At 42.4% G+C, this 17,718-nt stretch overlaps 1 protein-coding gene across 3 annotated transcripts; it reads left to right on the forward strand.

Moving 5' to 3' along the window:
- The first annotated feature begins 222 nt into the window (after positions 1–222).
- On the forward strand, positions 223–17,303 carry stam2 (signal transducing adaptor molecule (SH3 domain and ITAM motif) 2). 3 transcript variants are annotated; one of them, XM_061792604.1, is made up of 14 exons: positions 223–410; positions 1,025–1,109; positions 1,185–1,260; positions 3,940–4,035; positions 4,246–4,392; positions 9,487–9,559; positions 10,130–10,337; positions 10,489–10,583; positions 10,675–10,757; positions 12,006–12,093; positions 12,172–12,226; positions 12,326–12,470; positions 15,245–15,393; positions 15,706–17,303. In XM_061792604.1, exons 1-14 carry the CDS (start codon positions 371–373, stop codon positions 15,914–15,916), a joined length of 1,551 nt encoding a protein of 516 aa, XP_061648588.1. In that variant the 5' UTR covers positions 223–370; the 3' UTR covers positions 15,917–17,303. The 3 variants fall into 3 exon arrangements, with proteins under 3 accessions (XP_061648588.1, XP_061648587.1, XP_061648589.1); XM_061792603.1 differs by having other exon boundaries at positions 224–410; positions 15,703–17,303; XM_061792605.1 differs by lacking the exon at positions 3,940–4,035 and having other exon boundaries at positions 224–410; positions 15,703–17,303.
- The last annotated feature ends 415 nt before the right edge of the window (positions 17,304–17,718 follow it).

Consider the following 17,718-nt stretch of genomic DNA (forward strand, 5'->3'; position numbering starts at 1 on the left):
TTAAACACCTTTCAGCTTGTTGTGACAACGGATGGGAAGCAAACTGACGTAAACACATAGTTAAAGTATATAAAACTAGTACATACATAAAACACACCAATGGGCATGGCTCTACACAAAAATGTCCTTCGAAAGAAATTTTCCACAGAGGGAATTTTGTAATTTGTTTACAAGAAGAAGAAGAAAAGAAAAAGAAAGAAAAAGAAAAGAAAAGAAACGGTCAGGCATTGCCGGGGACGACAATGTTCCCGGAAGTGCAACCCAACCAGTACGACTTTAAGTGCACAAGGAAACGATATTTATTCAGCTTCTTTTTCCTAGCCCGACAACCACACTTTCCCAACTTGGATACTTTTTTAAACTCTTCATTATGCCTTTGTTTGCCCAAAACCCATTTGACCAAGATGTGGGTAAGTGAATCACTGCCTCTGTTTTGGTCTGAGGAAGTACACTTGTTGCTAACATTAGTTTAGCTAGAGTTACGTCGCTGTTGCCTAGCCAGTGTGTTTCTTGACCACTGACAGCTAACAATATTACTTCGAAGTGTAACATCTGTGTTTGAAAAGGGAGACTAATCGATGAAATTCTTCTTAAGTAATTGTTTTACAGGCGAAAAGGACAAAAAAAAAAATCAATACGAACACCCTCTCCCTCTGTGACCTGCTCGGTGTGTCATGATCACCTGATGGGAATCTAGGTCACCTAAAATGGATGGACATTCAAAGCTTTTAGCTATTTGTAACATGGAATTTTTATGTGCTAGTAACATATTGGTGAAAACATAATTGGCATATAGGGTGGGTCAAAAGTAACTATACAATTCAGTGTTTTATTACATTTACACTAACTTATTACAATTGCATTTATTAAACAGTTTAATTTCATAAATGTCTGAAATGTCCTCTTTCAACATTGCAACATTCCTCAAGCCTTTTCAGAACACTGCGACACGCACTTTAAAGTTAATTGTGTGACTATTTTTAGGCCCACACTGTGTATTGACATTTATGATGTTTATTTGCAGAGAAGGCGACAAATGAAACCAACACGACAGACGACTGGGGGCTCATTATGGACATTTGTGATAGGATTGGAACTACACCCAATGGGTACGGAGAATGAACACTGGCTTTTGTATATGTTTTGGGAGTTCTGTGATTTCTTTGCTAATTTCTTTAATCCAGAGCCAAGGACAGCCTAAGGTCCATCATGAGGAGAGTCAACCACAAAGTGCCTCATGTGGCCATGCAGGCCCTGAATGTGAGTTTGTTACCTGCACTGCCCTGCCCTCTGTGACCATCAAAGACACATTATGACATCATGTGATTTTGCCCACACTAAACCTTAGATTTATGTGTAAAATCCTAGTGAGGATAAGCGGAACGGAAGATAAATGAATGAATGGATGAAATTATCTGTCGTCTCTACTGGCAAGGCACCACCATTTTATGACCATCAAAGACACAATACAATAAAATGTCAGCATTTTACCCACAGCTAAATTGTAGGTTTATTTTGTGTAAAATACAATTTTTACTTGTCACCTTCACTTGCAAAGAGAACAAGTCCTGCCACTCTGTGACCATCAAAGATACAATAGCATGTTAGCATTTTGACCACAACCAAACATTAGGTTCATCATCTGTATAAAACAATTACTCAAAGAGAACAGCACCATAATTTTTTTGCCCACAGCCAAACAGTTATTATGGGTAAACTAGAATGTTAGTGGCCTCATGTACTTTCAAAGAGAACATCACTACCACCTTGTGACCATGAAAGACGCAATATGATATAGCGCGTTAGTATGTTGCCAAACCCAAAGGTTAATGATAATGGAATGTGTCTACTACAAAGCAGAACTGGCATATCACAACATCACGTCTAGTGCTGGGCGATATGGCCTAAATTCGATATCACAATTTTTCCCCCTAATGTCAGGATTTGATATGACTGTTTATTGTATGAAAATTTATAAATGTATAAAACTGGACCAGCCCAAATTGATTTACATTATGAACCAGAGGGTATCCTTAACAATTATAAACATCACAAAGAAATACATTACTTTTCCCCGCAGGTATTTCAAAATATATTGATCTCAAGATGAGTGATGCACCGAAATGAAAAACTTGATCTTCTGAAACCCTGCTAAATGAAAGTTCTTGACCAAAACAGAAAATGAGAAACCTAAGGTGGACAGCTGAAAGAAATGATTATGCCAATTATTACTAGACTTTACACCGATTTTATCGAGCTGATCGGTATCGGACGATATTTAGGTTTTTATGCTGATCGGCTTTAATTTAATAATTTTCCGATCCGATCAATGATGTCATTGAGCAGCTCCGCAAAATACATTTGCTCCGCGTTGCCATCGTGCACTGCATATTTGAATCCAAAAGCTCGTTTATTTTTAGCCTTGTCACGTGTCTTTTGACGTAGTATTGTAAATATCTGACGGCCAATAGTGTTATATATTAAAAAAAAAAAAAAAACATCGACGGTGTGGAACAGACAAGATGTCTGAGACAGACAACACGGAATGCCCGGATCAGACTACAAGACAAATTTGCTCTTTCATGATTGCACTGTCCGATACCACCGCATCCCGTTTTTTACGATCATTGGGCTTTATCTTCTCAACTCAAATGGTCCACTCGGACTCAATGTACCCCGCCTCCCCCAAGACGTGGGTGAAGTTCTGCCGGAGGTGGGAGTTGAAACTTCTTCTGACAGGGGATTCTGCCAGACATTCCCAGCAGACCCTCACAATACGTTTGGGCCTGCTAAGTCGGACCGGCATCATCCCCCACCATCGGAGCCAACTCACCACCAGGTGGGGATAAGTTGACAGCTCCGCCCCTTTCTTCACCCGAGTGTCCAAGACATGCGGCCGCAAGTCCAATAACACGACCACAAAGTCGATCATCGAACTGCGACCTAGGGTGTCCTGGTGCCAAGTGTACGTGTGGACACCCTTATGCTTGAACATGGTGTTCGTTATGGACAATCCGTGATGAGCACAGAAGTCCAATAACAGAACACCGCTCGGGTTCTGACCGGGGCGAGCGATCCTCCCAATCACGCTCTTCCGGGTCTCACTGTCATTGCCCACGTGAGCATTGAAGTCCCCCAGCAGAACGATGGAGTTCCCAGCGGGAGCGCTCTCCAGCACCCCTTCCAAGGACTCCAAAATGGGTGGGTACTCTGAATTGCTGTTTGGTGCTTAGGCACAAACAACAGTCAGGACCCGTCCCCCCACCCGAAGGCGGAGGGAGGCTACCCTCTCGTCCAGCAGGGTGAACCCCAACGTACAGGCGCCTCTCACCGTGGGCAACTCCAGAGTGGAAGAGAGTCCAACCCCTCTCGAGAGGACTGGTACCAGAGCCCAAGCCGTGTGTGGAAACGAGCCCGACTATATCTAGTCGGAACTTCTCGACCTCACACACCAGCTCGGGCTCCTCCCCTGCCAGAGAGGTGACATTCCACTTTCCATAGAGCCAGCTTCTAGCCCGGCCACCAGGTGCTCGCCTTCGAGCCCCACCTCCAGGCCTGGCTCCAGAGGGGGGCCCCGGTGACCCGCGTCCGGGCTAGGGCAAACGTCTTCGTGAATTTTTTGTCATCATAGGTTTTTTTTGGAGCTGTGCTTTGTCTGGTCCCTCACCTAGGACCTGTTTGCAATGGGTGACCCTGCCAGGGGCATAAAGCTCCAGACAACTTAGCTCCTAGGATCATTGGGACACACAAACCCCTGCACCATGATGAGGTGACCTGTCAAGTAGGGGTCCCACAACCAAACGTTGTTTAAAATGAAAAATTGTTAGTCACCTGTACTTCCAAAGAGAACAGTACCACCACCACTCTGTAACCATTAAAGACCCAAAAAGATAGATATAAGATATGTCAGCATTTTCTCCACAACTTCTCGTCTTTCAGTTGCTTGGTGCCTGTGTGTCCAACTGCGGCAAAATCTTCCACTTGGAGATCTGCTCCCGGGAGTTTGCGGGTGAAGTCCGCAGCGTACTGAGCAGGGTAGGTGCACGTATCGAAAATATCAGAGTTCATATTAGGGTTACATAATGTTTATAGTTTTATAATTTTAATATGATATTGAGCCTGTGTCACCGACTCCTGGTTATCATATTTATTGAAGGAGACAAAGTGGCCGTCCGCAGTCTAAAATATACCCTGCACCAAAAAATTGTTTGGGTGATGAAGGCATGTGGGTGTCTGTGTTGGCAGTCGCACCCAAAGGTGTGCGAGAAGCTGAAGGCGCAGATGGTGGAGTGGGCTGACGACTTCCAGAAGGAACCTCAGCTCAGCCTGATCGGTGCCACCATCAAATCGCTGAAAGAAGAAGGCGTCAGCTTCCCATCGGTGACCTCGCAGGTAAGTCTCGTGTAGTTTGCGGCCCCCTGCGATATGTGTAACGCCAGCAAGTAGGCTCTCATTCCCACCCAGTGCCCTTTTGTCTTATGTAACTGTGTCACGTTAAGGATTTAAGTGAACTTTGCTCCTGGCATTTTTTGTTTTCAGTGCAGTACAGTGAAGCTCTGTTTATCGTGGGGATCATCAACAAAATTCCATCCAAAGTGTTCCGTCTCCCTCAGGCTAATACATACGCAAACAAATTAGTGCCAATTTTGCAATTATAGGAATACAATTTCAAGCTCAATTTTCAGCTGACATTATTTTAAAAGGTATTACTTACAACTGCATGAGACATATCCACCCCTAAAATGAGCCAATTTTACCATAGTAAGAAATATGCTGTAAAAAGGTTTCCATAATTCTTGATCCTGAGAGTATTTTTGAGAAAAGCATGCCACAGACCATTAAGATACCTTGGAACTTCTTTAAATTGTGAACAAAAATGCATGTTTCCTTTTGACACACCTACCAGTATTTATATTCATTCATCAAGGTTGATGTCCTTTTTCATTAATATTCAATATGTACAGTGCCACCAGAAAGTATTCACATCCCTTCACTTTTTCCACATTTTGCTATGTTGCAGACTTGTTCTAAGCTGATTTGAGTATAGTTTTTAAAAGAATCTGCATAAAATATCCCATAATGATAGAGTAAAAAACATGTTTTCAGACAGTTGTCCAAATTTACTGAAAATGCAAAGATTTAAACATAATTGGTAAATAAGTATTGGCTTGGCTTAATATTTTGTTGCAGCACCTTTGGCAGCAATCACAGCCTCAAGTCTACTTGGGCATGTCTCTACGAGCTTGGCACACCAGTTTTGGGACATTTTCTCCCAGTCTTCTCTGCAGATCAGTCAGTCAGGTTGGATGGGCAGCCTCTGTTTGGATTCAAGTCCGGGCTCTGGCTGGGCCACTCGAGGACATTCACAGACTGCTCCTGAAGCCACTCCTTTGTTATCTTGACTGTGTGCTTTGGGTCATTGTTGTGTTGGAAGGTGAATTGACACCTGAGTCTGACGTCCAGAGCACTCTGGAGCAAGTTCTCTTGAAGAATTTCTCTATATTTGGCAGCTGTCATCTTACCCTGTATGCGGACTAGTCGCCCAGTTCCTGCAGCAGAAAAACAGCCCCACAGTATGATGCTGCCACCATGCTTCACAGTAGGGATGGTGTTAGCCAGGTGATGAGCAGTGCCTCTTCTTCTCCAGATATGACTCTTGCAATACAGGCCAAAAAGTTATATTTTGGTTTCATCAGACCAGAGAATTTTTTTTTCTGCAGGTCTGAGAATCCTTAAGGTGCCATTTGGCAAACTCCAGGGAGGCTGCCATGTGCCTTTTAGTGAGAAGTGGCTTCTGTCTGGCCACTTTACTATATAGGCCTGATTGGTGGCGTGCCTTGGTTCTCCTATCTCTGCAACGGAACACTGGAGCGCCAGCTTGTGACCACAGGGTTCTTGTTCACTTCTCTGACCAAGGCCCTTCTTCCTCGGTTACTCAACTTGGTCGGACGGCCAGATCTAGGAAGGGTCCTGGTGGTTCCAAACTTCTTCCATTTCTGAATAATTTGAGACCACAGTGCTTTTCGGGACCTTCAATGCTGCTGAAATTATTTTGTATCCTTCCCCAGATTTGTGCCTTGACACAATCCGGTCTCGGAGGTCTGCAGACAATTCCTTAGACTTAATTGGGCGGCTGTGGATCAGTAGGTAGAGCGGGTCGTCCAGTGACCGAAGGGTCCCTAGTTCAAATGCCGGTTCCGACTGTCCGCATGTTGAAGTGTCCTTGGGCAAGACACTGAACCCTAATTTGCTCCTAGTGGGCCTGGCAACGCCTTGCATGGCAGCAGCTGCCCATTGGTGTATGAATGTGAGTGGGTAAATGTGAGGCTTTGTGAAGCACTTTGGGCACTGTGATGGTGTAAATAAAGCGCTATATAACTGCAGTCCATTTACTGCCAACTATGAGACCTTATATAGACAAGTGTGTGTCATTCCAAATGATGTTCAATCAACTGGATTTCCAACAGGTGGACTCTATTCAAGTTGTACGACCCCCAATTCCAATGAAATTGGGACGTTGTGTTAAACATAAATAAAAACAGAATACAATGATTTGCAAATCATGTTCAACCTATATTTAATTGAATACACGACAAAGACAAGATATTTAATGTTCAAACTGATCAACTTTGTTTTTAGCAAATAATCATTAACTTAGAATTTTATGGCTGCAACACGTTCCAAAAAAGCTGGGACAGGGTCATGTTTACCACTGTGTTACATCACCTTTTCTTTTAACAACTTTCAATAAAGGTTTGGGAACTGAGGACACTAATTGTTGAAGCTTTGTCGGTGGAATTCTTGCTTGATGTACAGCTTCAGCTGTTCAACAGTCCGGGGTCTCCGTTGTCGTATTTTACGCTTCATAATGTGCCACACATCTTCAATGGGAGACAGGTCTGGACTGCAGGCAGGCTAGTCTGGTACCCATACTCTTTTACTACGAAGCCACGCTGTTGTAACACGTACAGAATGTGATTTGGCATTGTCTTGCTGAAATAAGCAGGGGCGTCCATGAAAAAGACGTTGCTTGGATGGCAACATATGTTTCTCCAAAACCTGTATGAACCTCTCAGCATTAATGGTGCCTTCACAGATGTGTAAGTTACCCATGCCATTGGCACTAACACAGCTGCATACCATCACAGATGCTGGCTTTTGAACTTAGCGTCCATAACAATCCGGATGGTTCTTTTCCTCTTTGGCCCAGAGGATACGACACTTGTGCAATCGCTCAATGTGCGGAGCTGCGTCGGCAACTCTATGCAATGGCCCGGTCCAGTCAGGTTTAACCACTTCACGCACTATGCAGCAGGCTTAAAGCAACTTTTGTTCCGTGGTCGACTGAGATGCATTTTTGTCCATATTGGCAGAAGATGAAATACAGCGAGAGATGGAAGGTGTGACAAAAAATTAACGTGTCACCTTCTTCTTGATCCCGCTCCAATCCCTCCCACTTTTGATGGGTGCCTGTTTTTATTATTATTATTATTATTATTTTAACCTGTCTTATTCAGCTGCATGGCCATGAAGAATGGTGGATCTGGATACTTTTTGTGCTAGAACAGTCTTGCAGTGCGACAGGGGTGTTTGAAATACTCCCTCTTCTTATTTTTTTAATTTTTTAATTGTAGTGTTCATTGAAAATACAGAACAGACAAGGGGAATAGGGGTACAGAACAATAGACAATCTAGATATTTAACTTGTAATGGAAAAGCGCCTTGTGTGAAGTGGATGGTAGTGTTGGGGTTGAGGGAGGGACGGAGCAAGTTGATGTTGGGGAGGTGAAAGTATGATGATTGGGTAATGTTATTATGTGAGAGTTAAACGAAAGTGCGCTGTCAAGAATGACATTCAGACTCTTGACCTGGATAGAAGCGAAGACTCAGGGATTGTCAGTATTGAGGGTGAATCTGTCAACTTGAGAGGGTTGTTTTGGTTCAGGTGAAAAGGATTTCAGGTTTGTTGCTATTGTGTTTCAAGAAATTGAAAGTGAACCAAGATTTAATTTCTGATAGACACGAGACATTAAATACACTGTATGTCAAAAAAGCCCAATGCTACATTCACACCGGCTGCGAAATGAACTTTCGCCTTGTGTGTCTTGCACGAGTTTGATCATGGGAGTATTTCATACATTGAACACACATTTGCATTATTTGTGCCACATTTAATGCTCCTCCCACCTCAGTCCTCTTAAGTGGATTGTCGGCACGCTTGCATCCAAAGACGGTGTGCTGTGAGCAGCCACAGCCAGCACAACACGTCACCCTGCCTGGTTCCTTTTTTAAATTTCTCTCTTTTTTTAAATTACTCCCTGGGGCCGACGATGAGACACTGTGCGCGCCATGACCAGCATGACAAGTCACCCCGGCTGGTTCCTTTCAATTTTTTTGTTTTTGTTTTCGCTCTTCCTTAAATTTCTCCCTTTTCCCAACCGAAGCGCTTTGCATGGCCACATCCCGGCCCCCAGGCTTGCCCTTTGCTCAGTATTCTGGAGTCCACGTAGATTGGCTGTCACAACGCGATTTTGTGCCTATCTACGCGAAATGCATTGACTTTTTTATATCTAATCACATCGCGTGAGTGGTCCTGTTTGCGTCGGGTGTGAAAGCAGCATTAGTCGAGCCAGCCACCACAATGATTGTTCATACTATGCATTTATACACGTCTCCAACACGCTGCGCGGCCAATTTCGAAATAGAAACTTAAAAAGAAAAAAAAATACATTGTTCAATGTATTAATATGTGAGGCTTTATTTTTTTATTTTTAAGTTGGCCCTCGCAGCATGTTGGCGGCTTTTTACTGTATTGCATGGTATGAACAATCATTGGGGAACTGGCTTGACTTCGTCTTTTTGACTTTTCGGCTGGCCTGACTGCAGTGAAACATGCCGGGAGTAAATAAAGAAGGAAATCACAACTGTCAAGTTGTTTGCTGTTTGCGAACATTACTGACATATTGTCAACCAAAACAATGGAGACGTTCCCATCCTTGACAATTCACTAGATTGACGAGTATTTTAAAATGAAAAGTTGGTGCTTGCAGCATAATGTTGCCATTTATGCATAAACTGTATTTGCTTCCATAGAGTTGTACCTCATGATTGCACTCTGCAATAACATATTTATTCAGTTAGCCCTTGGTGAAGTTGAAATTCTTGGGTACATTTATTATTCTTTTTTTTTTTAATCTGTCATTTATTCTTAAAGATTCATTTTGCTCTGAAAACTGTTTACATATTTGTTGAAAAGTCGCGGAATAAAAATATAGATGTTTTCCCTAACATTAGTAATAATTGCGATTAATCATGATAATAATATGGATCAAAATAATCAGGATTATCATTTTGGCCACAATGTGCAACCCTAGAGGAGAGTTTGACATTTTCACAGCAGATGAAACGCTTTGAAAGGTGGGGCGCACTTTTGATGCCAACCTCACTCATCTTTTCGTTAACCCTCTCCCTCGGTGTACACCACAGGGGTCCGGCGTGAAGGTCAGCAACACTCCTGCCGCGAGCAAAGCGGTGGATGACGACGGTGATCTGGCCAAAGGTAGATTCAAACGTATGATGCATATAGAACGTATTCACAGCGCTTCCTTTTGAATAAATTATTTTTTGTCCTCAAAATTCTACACACACAAGCACATAATGACATTATTTATTTTTTTGTTTATATTTGTGCAAATTCTGCGATTGGCTGGCGACCAGTTCAGGGTGTACCCTGCCTCCCGCCCGAAGATAGCTTGGATAGGCTCCAGCAGCCCGTGACCCTAGTGTGGATAAGCGGTAAAGAAAATGGATGGATATTTGTGCAAATTGATTAAAAATAAAAAGCTAAGAAATCTTATTTATATGAGAATTCACAGGCTTTGGGTAATACTTAGTCGATAAACCTTTGGCAGCAATTACAGCCTCAAGTCTTTTTTTAATGTGAACCCACAAGCTTAGCACATCTACCTTTGGTCAGTTTGGCCCATTCCTCTTTGCAGCACCATAAGGTTGGATGGGGAGTGTCGGTGCATAGCCATTTTGAAGCGCTGTGACTACTTTCTGGATGCACTCCACCTACCATTTTGTGTTTCAAATGACTCCTTCCTCCTCATTTTCCTCACAATGGCAGCCATTGAGCTGTCCTTGCAGGAGCAGAAGCAACAGACGGAGGTGCGCCCCCCCGTCCTTCCCGCCGATCCCCCCAACTACGCCAACAGCGAAGGCGGTGGTCCGGCGCAGGAAGCTCGTAAAGTTCGAGCGCTGTATGACTTTGAGGCGGCTGAGGACAACGAACTCACCTTCAAAGCCGGAGAGCTCATCCTGGTCTTGGATGACAGGTACTGTTGACATTCCAAGAGCATCTGGTTGACTTTCAAGTTCAAATTTGAGCATTTTAACATTCCTGTCATACAATGGTATGATGACGTCATCTCTAAGAATTCAATTTATGACGGATATTTTTATTTCTGTTTTATTTCGTCCTGGTAGTGATCCAAACTGGTGGAAAGGGGAGAACCACTGGGGCCTGGGTCTGTTCCCATCCAATTTTGTCACCACCAACCTAAACAGTGAACTGGAAACAGGTTAATAGCGCCCCCTGTTGGTGGCCTTGCAGTGCTGGATGTTGTTGATTTTTGATGCTGTGCTGTCAGCTTGTTTAATTTTCTTCCCAAGTGTCTGCTGTGGAGAAAGTGGTCAGTGCAGAGGAGTGTATCGTCGAACCCAAAATTGAGCCTGAGCCCATCTTCATTGATGAGGTCTGTACCTACAACTCTTCATTTTTTTAAATGATTTTCTATTTATACTTTCATAGATGTCAGTGCAAGGGTTATGTTGACACCATGCAAACAAAATCGCCTCCCCAAAAGATATTTTACTAGATATGTCATACATTTAGGAGATATATCATACAAGTGTTGTATGTGTCATACAATGACTGTAATGTCACTAGTTTTCATGGCAACCGCCATCTTGCACAATAGAAAAAAACTATAAAACTAGAAATAGTCCATAGTCAACATGTCCATGGCACACTCAGTCATGCAAATGTGTAATGTACTGGACGTGTCTTCAATTATACAATCAATTATCCCACCAGTACTTCACGATACCGGCCACTGTGCACAGTAGAAATCAACAGAAGGACTAGAATTAATCCACATTATCAACAAGATGTCTTTGGCACGCTTGGTCACGCACATGTGCAATGATTGTTATAACTACGACCATGTACCATAGAAATCAACAGAAGAACTAGGAAAAATCCACACAGTCAACAAAAAAAGTCCCTGGCGTGCTTGGTTGCGCAGGGGCACATGCACAAGGTTGATGAATGTGTCTGAGAGCAATGTGATTGTTCCTTGCAAGTTCTTCATGGTAACAACCACCCTTACACAATACAAATAAACATGAGGACTAGGAATCATCCACAGAGTTTAAAAAAAAAATAATAAAGTTTTACAGCACGCATAAGCAAACATGCAGTGTATGTGTCATACTGTAACGTGATCCTTTCACACATTCCTATTAATGATAAGACACTTTGCAAAATGGAATTAAAGATAACAACCAGAAATAATCTACACAAAAATTAAGAATCCACACTGTGTCATCCACGGGCACATATGCATGCAATGTACTTATCATACTGTAATGCGATCATTCCAGACAAGTTATTCATTATAACCACCACCTTGGTTTCACCCAACGCGCTTGAAGAAAATCCAAGGAATGCTTAGTCTTGCACACGTGCAATGTACATGTCCTGATTATTAGATTGTAATTATTCTTGATAACAATCACCTAAAAATAAAATAAAATAAACAGAAAAACTAGAAATAATCCAGTCAGAAAAAAAGTTGACGGAATGCTTGATCACGCTCATGCGCAATGTACATTTCCTGATTAATGCGATGGCTCCTCTCACCAGTTATTCACGATAACCCCCACCTTGAACAATACTAATCAACGACTTGCAGTAATCCACTTCGTCTTTGTGGTCGCAGGGGAAGATGGACAGAACTTTGGCGCTGCTGCAGAATGCTGATCCGGCAGATCCTACTCCAGACTCCTCTGAGCTGATCCAGCTGGAGGGTATAAAGCCTCACACTAGTGTAAACACACATAAGCTCCTTTAATATACTCCTTCCAACTGTGTGTGTGATTGAACAGGCGCTTGCGAGCAGATGAACCCCATGATTGACGAGAAGCTGCAGGAGATTGACAGGTAAGTGGAATTTACGTCTTACGGCGATTTCAGATGCGAACTGGACCGGTACCGGCCGTTTAAATCATGTCTTCGGTCTCCTTGCATTTCTTAAAACAGGAAGCACTCTGAGTTGTCGGAGCTAAACGTGAAGGTTCTGGAAGCTCTCGAGCTGTACAACAAGCTCATGAACGAGGCGCCGCTTTACCAGGCCTACTCAAAGATGGCTCAGTTTGGATCCGTGCCACCACCAGTCGCATTGCAGGTCAGAATAACACACTCCTATAAGTGGAAAGACCCCTATAAATTACAGGCTTTGACTAGAAATAAGGCAGTCGAACGAAAGTCCACAGGCACATGAGCATGTGTAACTTGAGACTAGGGCTGCGCAATATGGCCTTGCAATAAAATTCACTTTATTATCCATCCATCCCTTTTCTGAGCCGCTTCTCCTCACTTAGGTCGCGGGCGTGCTGAAACCTATCCAAGCTATCATTGGGCAGGAGGCGGGGTACACCCTGAACTGGTTGCCAGCCAATCGCAGGGCACATACAAACAAACAACCATTCGCACTCAGATTCACACCTACGGGCAATTTAGAGTCGTCAATTAACCTACCATGGATGTTTTTTGGGATGTGGGAGGAAACCGGAGTGCCCGGAGAAAACCCACACAGGCACGGGGAGAACATGCAAACTCCACACAGGCGCCGACGGGGATTGAACCCCAGTCCTCAGAACTGTGAGGCAGACGCTCTAACCAGTCGTCCACCGTGCTGCTCACTTTATTATTATTATTTTTTTTTAATTTTAAACCCAAAAACCCGATTTCTGAATTTGATAATTTTTTGTTCCCCCTTTCATAAAAAGCAAACGCAAATGACAATAACATTATTCAAAACTTGGAGAATGTGTGGGAAAAGTGGCTCTTTAAACACAACTCTTAATACATTTTAATAAAACAAATGTTTGACAGTTTTACATCAATAACTAAAATATTCCCTCTGGCAATAAAATGTAATAAAACTGTCATTGAACATTTCATGAATAAATGGTGCTGCTTCCAAGCAAAATTCACCTTCGTCTGTGAAATTGTAAACAAAATCCTGCATAGAGTATATAACACTCCTGGTACATGCCAGGTAGGTTGCCTAGTTTTAATTTAAATTTTTTTGGCAAAAAGCCCGCTAGGGTAGCCGCGAAGGGGAAGAATTTTTCCCCCCCCGATTTAAAATAAATAAATAAATAAATAACTGTACCCCCCAAAAATCGATTTATCGATTAACACAATCACAAAGCCCTGAAACGTCTCATACATTTACTGTACAGTGATAGTTCTTTGCCAGTCATGAGTGACAACCACCACCTTGCACAATAGAAATAAGCAAAAAGCCTAAAAATATAAATCCGCAGTCCAAAAAGTCATCTGCAACCATGGACACGAGAATGTGCTACATAGACGTGTCATACTGTAATAGGATTGTTCCTTGCAATTTATTAACAATAACTGGCATCTTGCGTAATAGAAATAATCCCCAGTCAAATAAACCCACGGCACGCCCTGCTGAGCCTCATCTCTTGCCTCATTAAGCGTGACGAGTCAATAAAACACTGGCGAGTGAAGTTGTGCAAAGACATTGTCACGGTTGACTGACAGGTCAATTGTAGACGCAAATGTAGAGCAAAATTCTTCATTTTATGGCATCTTGACTATATTTCAATGTGTTGTTTACACTCTCACATGCTGATGTCTTTTAATATTCATGGAGTAAATAAGGCAGCCGTTTTTATTTTTTCTTCCACTCCCTGGAGAGCCGCCTGCCGCCTGTCTTTTTCCCTTCTTGGCCTCTTTTCTCTGCAATGATAGATGTTGGTGTTCCTTCCTGGGGGTTCAGGAATGTCCCCTTTAACGGGTAGCAGACGTGCCCTCATTCCTGCTTCTCTAAATGTAACATCCAAATGAGTAAAAATAGTAGGAATCAAGTCGCAGCTGTAAAATATTACAACAATAAAACTGTTTATAAAAAGGCCTAACATTACGAGAATGAAGTTGTAATCCCACAAAAATGGAGTAAAAAAAAAAAAAAGAAAATAGTTATTTTATCTAAGTTATTTAACTTTAATCTTGTAATATTATATAAGATTGATTTCTCCCAAAAAATCATTAAGAGCGATTAGATACATTTTTCTTGAAAAAAAATACAGCTTATTGTCGATTGACTTTATTCTTGTAATATTTCAACTTTTTATCTAAAACAAATTTCAACTTATTCTCCTATTTTTTTCTCAAAGAAACATTACTTAATTATCGTACAATTGTAACTTTATTTCTCCTAAAAAAAACATTTAGCTCTAAAAAATGCAATTTATAAAATGACACCTTTCTCAACAAATATGACTTTATTTTTGTAGTATTACATCTTTTTATCTCTAAAAATAGAACTTTATTCTTGTGACATATCAACTTTTGATCTCTAAAAATATACAAATTGTATTCATTCCTTCATTCATTTTCCATACCGCTTCTCCTCACTAGGGTCGCGGACGTGCTGGTCACCAGCCAATCGCGAGGCACATGTAAACGAACAACCATTCGCACTCACATTCACACCTATGGGCAATTTAGAGTTTCAATTAACCTATCATGCATGTTTTTGGTATGTGGGAGAAAACCGGAGTACTCCACACAGGTGAGGCTGGATTTGAACCCGGGTCCTCAGAACTGTGAAGCAGTTGTCCACCGTGCTGTCTATTTAAATTTAGTAAAATTACTTTTTTCTAAAAAGAAGTATGACTATGCTTGTGTGATAGTGACTTTTTTTCTCCCCAAAAAATACCAATTTATTCATGTAACATGATGACTGCAACTTTATTCTTCTTCAATTACAACTTTGTCTCTGAAAGAATACCAATTCTCGTTATTTACAACTTTATCTTGATCAAATACAACTTTCATTTGATTATGTCCTTTTATATAAAAAAAGTACAACTTTATAAGCTGCCTCTCTTTCTAATGGTAACTTGTTATGGTTGTATTCAGGGTTACGTGGGCCAAGCCACCACTACCACCACTGCCGGCCCCTACCTACCGGCGGTGATGCCACAAGCCTACAGTTTGCCCAGCGACCAGTCGGGGGCGTTGCATTCTCTGCCCAACAACATCCAAGCTGCGCCACCAACCTACATGAGGTAAGAAGGGAATCGCCATCTGATTTTACACCACCAGGAAGGGGGTAACTATTTAGAACCAGCTACAGATCATCATAATACGTTTTTTAATACATATTAATGGAGAAAAAGTATCATATGAGAATTGTCACATTTGTTTCGAGACAGAAAGTCCAAGAATTAAGTTGTTGGGGGTTTATTTGAGTATTAAAGGCATACAATATAAAGAGAAAGTGTTGTTTTCCAAGAACGATGACCGGTGCTTAAAACACGTCATCCCAATTACATATAACAAAAACATGTCAATGATATAGTCTGTTATGTTGACAGCAGTGGCGTCAGCTCCCATCCTCATCATCACTACATAAACCATGCAGCCGGTGGCACCGCCTACCCCCAGATGCCCGTCGACATGTCGGCCTATCATAGCAGTGCCGTGCCGCCTGTGTCCTACCCTGCTGCTCCTCCTCCCGCGCTTGCCCCACAACAACAACAACAACAACACCAGGCACAAGGGACATACTTCCAGCAGCCTCTCCTCTAAACACAACAGTAGGTTGTGCTGTTGTACATGCGTGTGTGTGTGTGCGCGTGCGTGCGCCTGCCTTGTGTGTCCTGATGACTACTTTTGTTTAAAATGGCCCCCATAGCAAGGATGGACATGCCCATTTTCCCCACTTCCTGCCCTGGGCGCAGGTTGTTAAAGTGGACCTGCGAATGTTCCAGCTTCTTACGTAAATTGGTACCAATACAGAACAGTTGAAGTGGACCCATACATTTTTAGCTTCTGATGTTGTGTCATCCATTTCCTGGTACGTCAACTTCTCTGTTCTTCAAGCACCACTTCATGGGTTTGTAGGCTGTGAAGCCCCTTTCACGCTGGGAAGGAACTTTTTCCTTGTCCCTTTTAATATGTGTGAGGTAGCAATGCCGAATTGGGGAGTGGGTGTACCAGGTTTTTCACGGCTTTTCCACCCCATGTCATCGTGTGTGAAGAGACTGACACAAAATGGTGGGGTTAAAATTGGATGATGAATTTTATGGCTTCAGACGTAAGTTGGTTTCAGAAGCCCCTTTCACGCTGCTCTTCATAGCCGGCGGTCCCCCCCATCTGAATCCAAGACCCCACCCACGGGGCCAAGTTCTGTGTATAAGGTACCAACAGGAAAGGATGGGGGCTTTGATGTTGACACAATTTTTCTGGCTTCCAACAGAAGTTTTAGAAGCCCCTTTCACACTCCCTTTCAAAGCAGGGCGGAGTCCCCTGTGTCACAGTATCAACACAAAACTGTGTCGTTGAAGTACGTGTAAGGTGCCAACACAGAACGGTTGTGTTGAAGTTGACCCGCATATTTTCAAGTTATCTGAAGCCCCTTTCACATTGCCATCAAAACTGTCTTTTTTTACAGACTTTTAAACTTTACAGACTTTCTTTTTCTCCACCCCGACGCAATTATGTAAGCTACTGGCACAGAACGAACTTTTTCACAGCTTTGTGTACCGACATGAAACTGTGGGCAGTGTTGAAGGCGACTTGCAAATCATCCAGCTTTCGAAGCCCCTTTCAAGCAGTGTTTCCAGGAAATTGAAAGAGGCTTCAAAACCTGACACTCTCCTCTTCGCCCTCCATTTTGTGTCGAAAGCAATTGTCAACCCGGATAAAAATCAACTGCTACCCATTTTGTACCCCCTGCTGTACAGTGACTTGATTCTTATGTATATTTTCCATGTACAGTCGCACCTTAGCTTTGTACACGTGTATTTACCACTGGATGCCTTGTTCACCTGCGTATCGATACAAGCCTCACACAGGTGTGCTGCTACTGCTTGTGTATCATTAATAATAATAAATGTATATATTCCATCAAAGTACTCTTTTATCCTTTTGTAACTTTAAATATGTTCTTTCAGGTAATAAAAAATAAACTGTAGTGTGACTGTTTCGTTAGTACAGGTGCACGTCTAAGATGGCTGTTCGCTAGCCGGTCATCATTTATTTGTGTCGTGACCTTTTTATAGATTGTGTCATCGTCCTTAGCTCTTTCCTTCACGACCACGCACGACGGGGTTCTTCCGTAAGATCGTTTGCCACCTGTGTCGCAGCTGCTGCCTTTTGTGAGTGGGACATTTTTTTAAAAGGCTTCAAATGGGAAGAAGTGAGAATTGGTGTTGCCTTCAGATACCTCGCGAAACAGTACATTCAATATGAGAGTTGATCTGAAGCAGGAATATTACAACTAATTGATTGGAAAATGTTTTAGGTGTGACTCAATTATGGTGGTTGCAGATTATGATTAGATTTACTGGGTGGAACTGGAAGTGTGCAATACATAATTTTTTGTATCC

The sequence above is a fragment of the Phyllopteryx taeniolatus genome, chromosome 12, assembly GCF_024500385.1.
Source record: "Phyllopteryx taeniolatus isolate TA_2022b chromosome 12, UOR_Ptae_1.2, whole genome shotgun sequence".
NCBI lineage: Eukaryota > Metazoa > Chordata > Actinopteri > Syngnathiformes > Syngnathidae > Phyllopteryx > Phyllopteryx taeniolatus.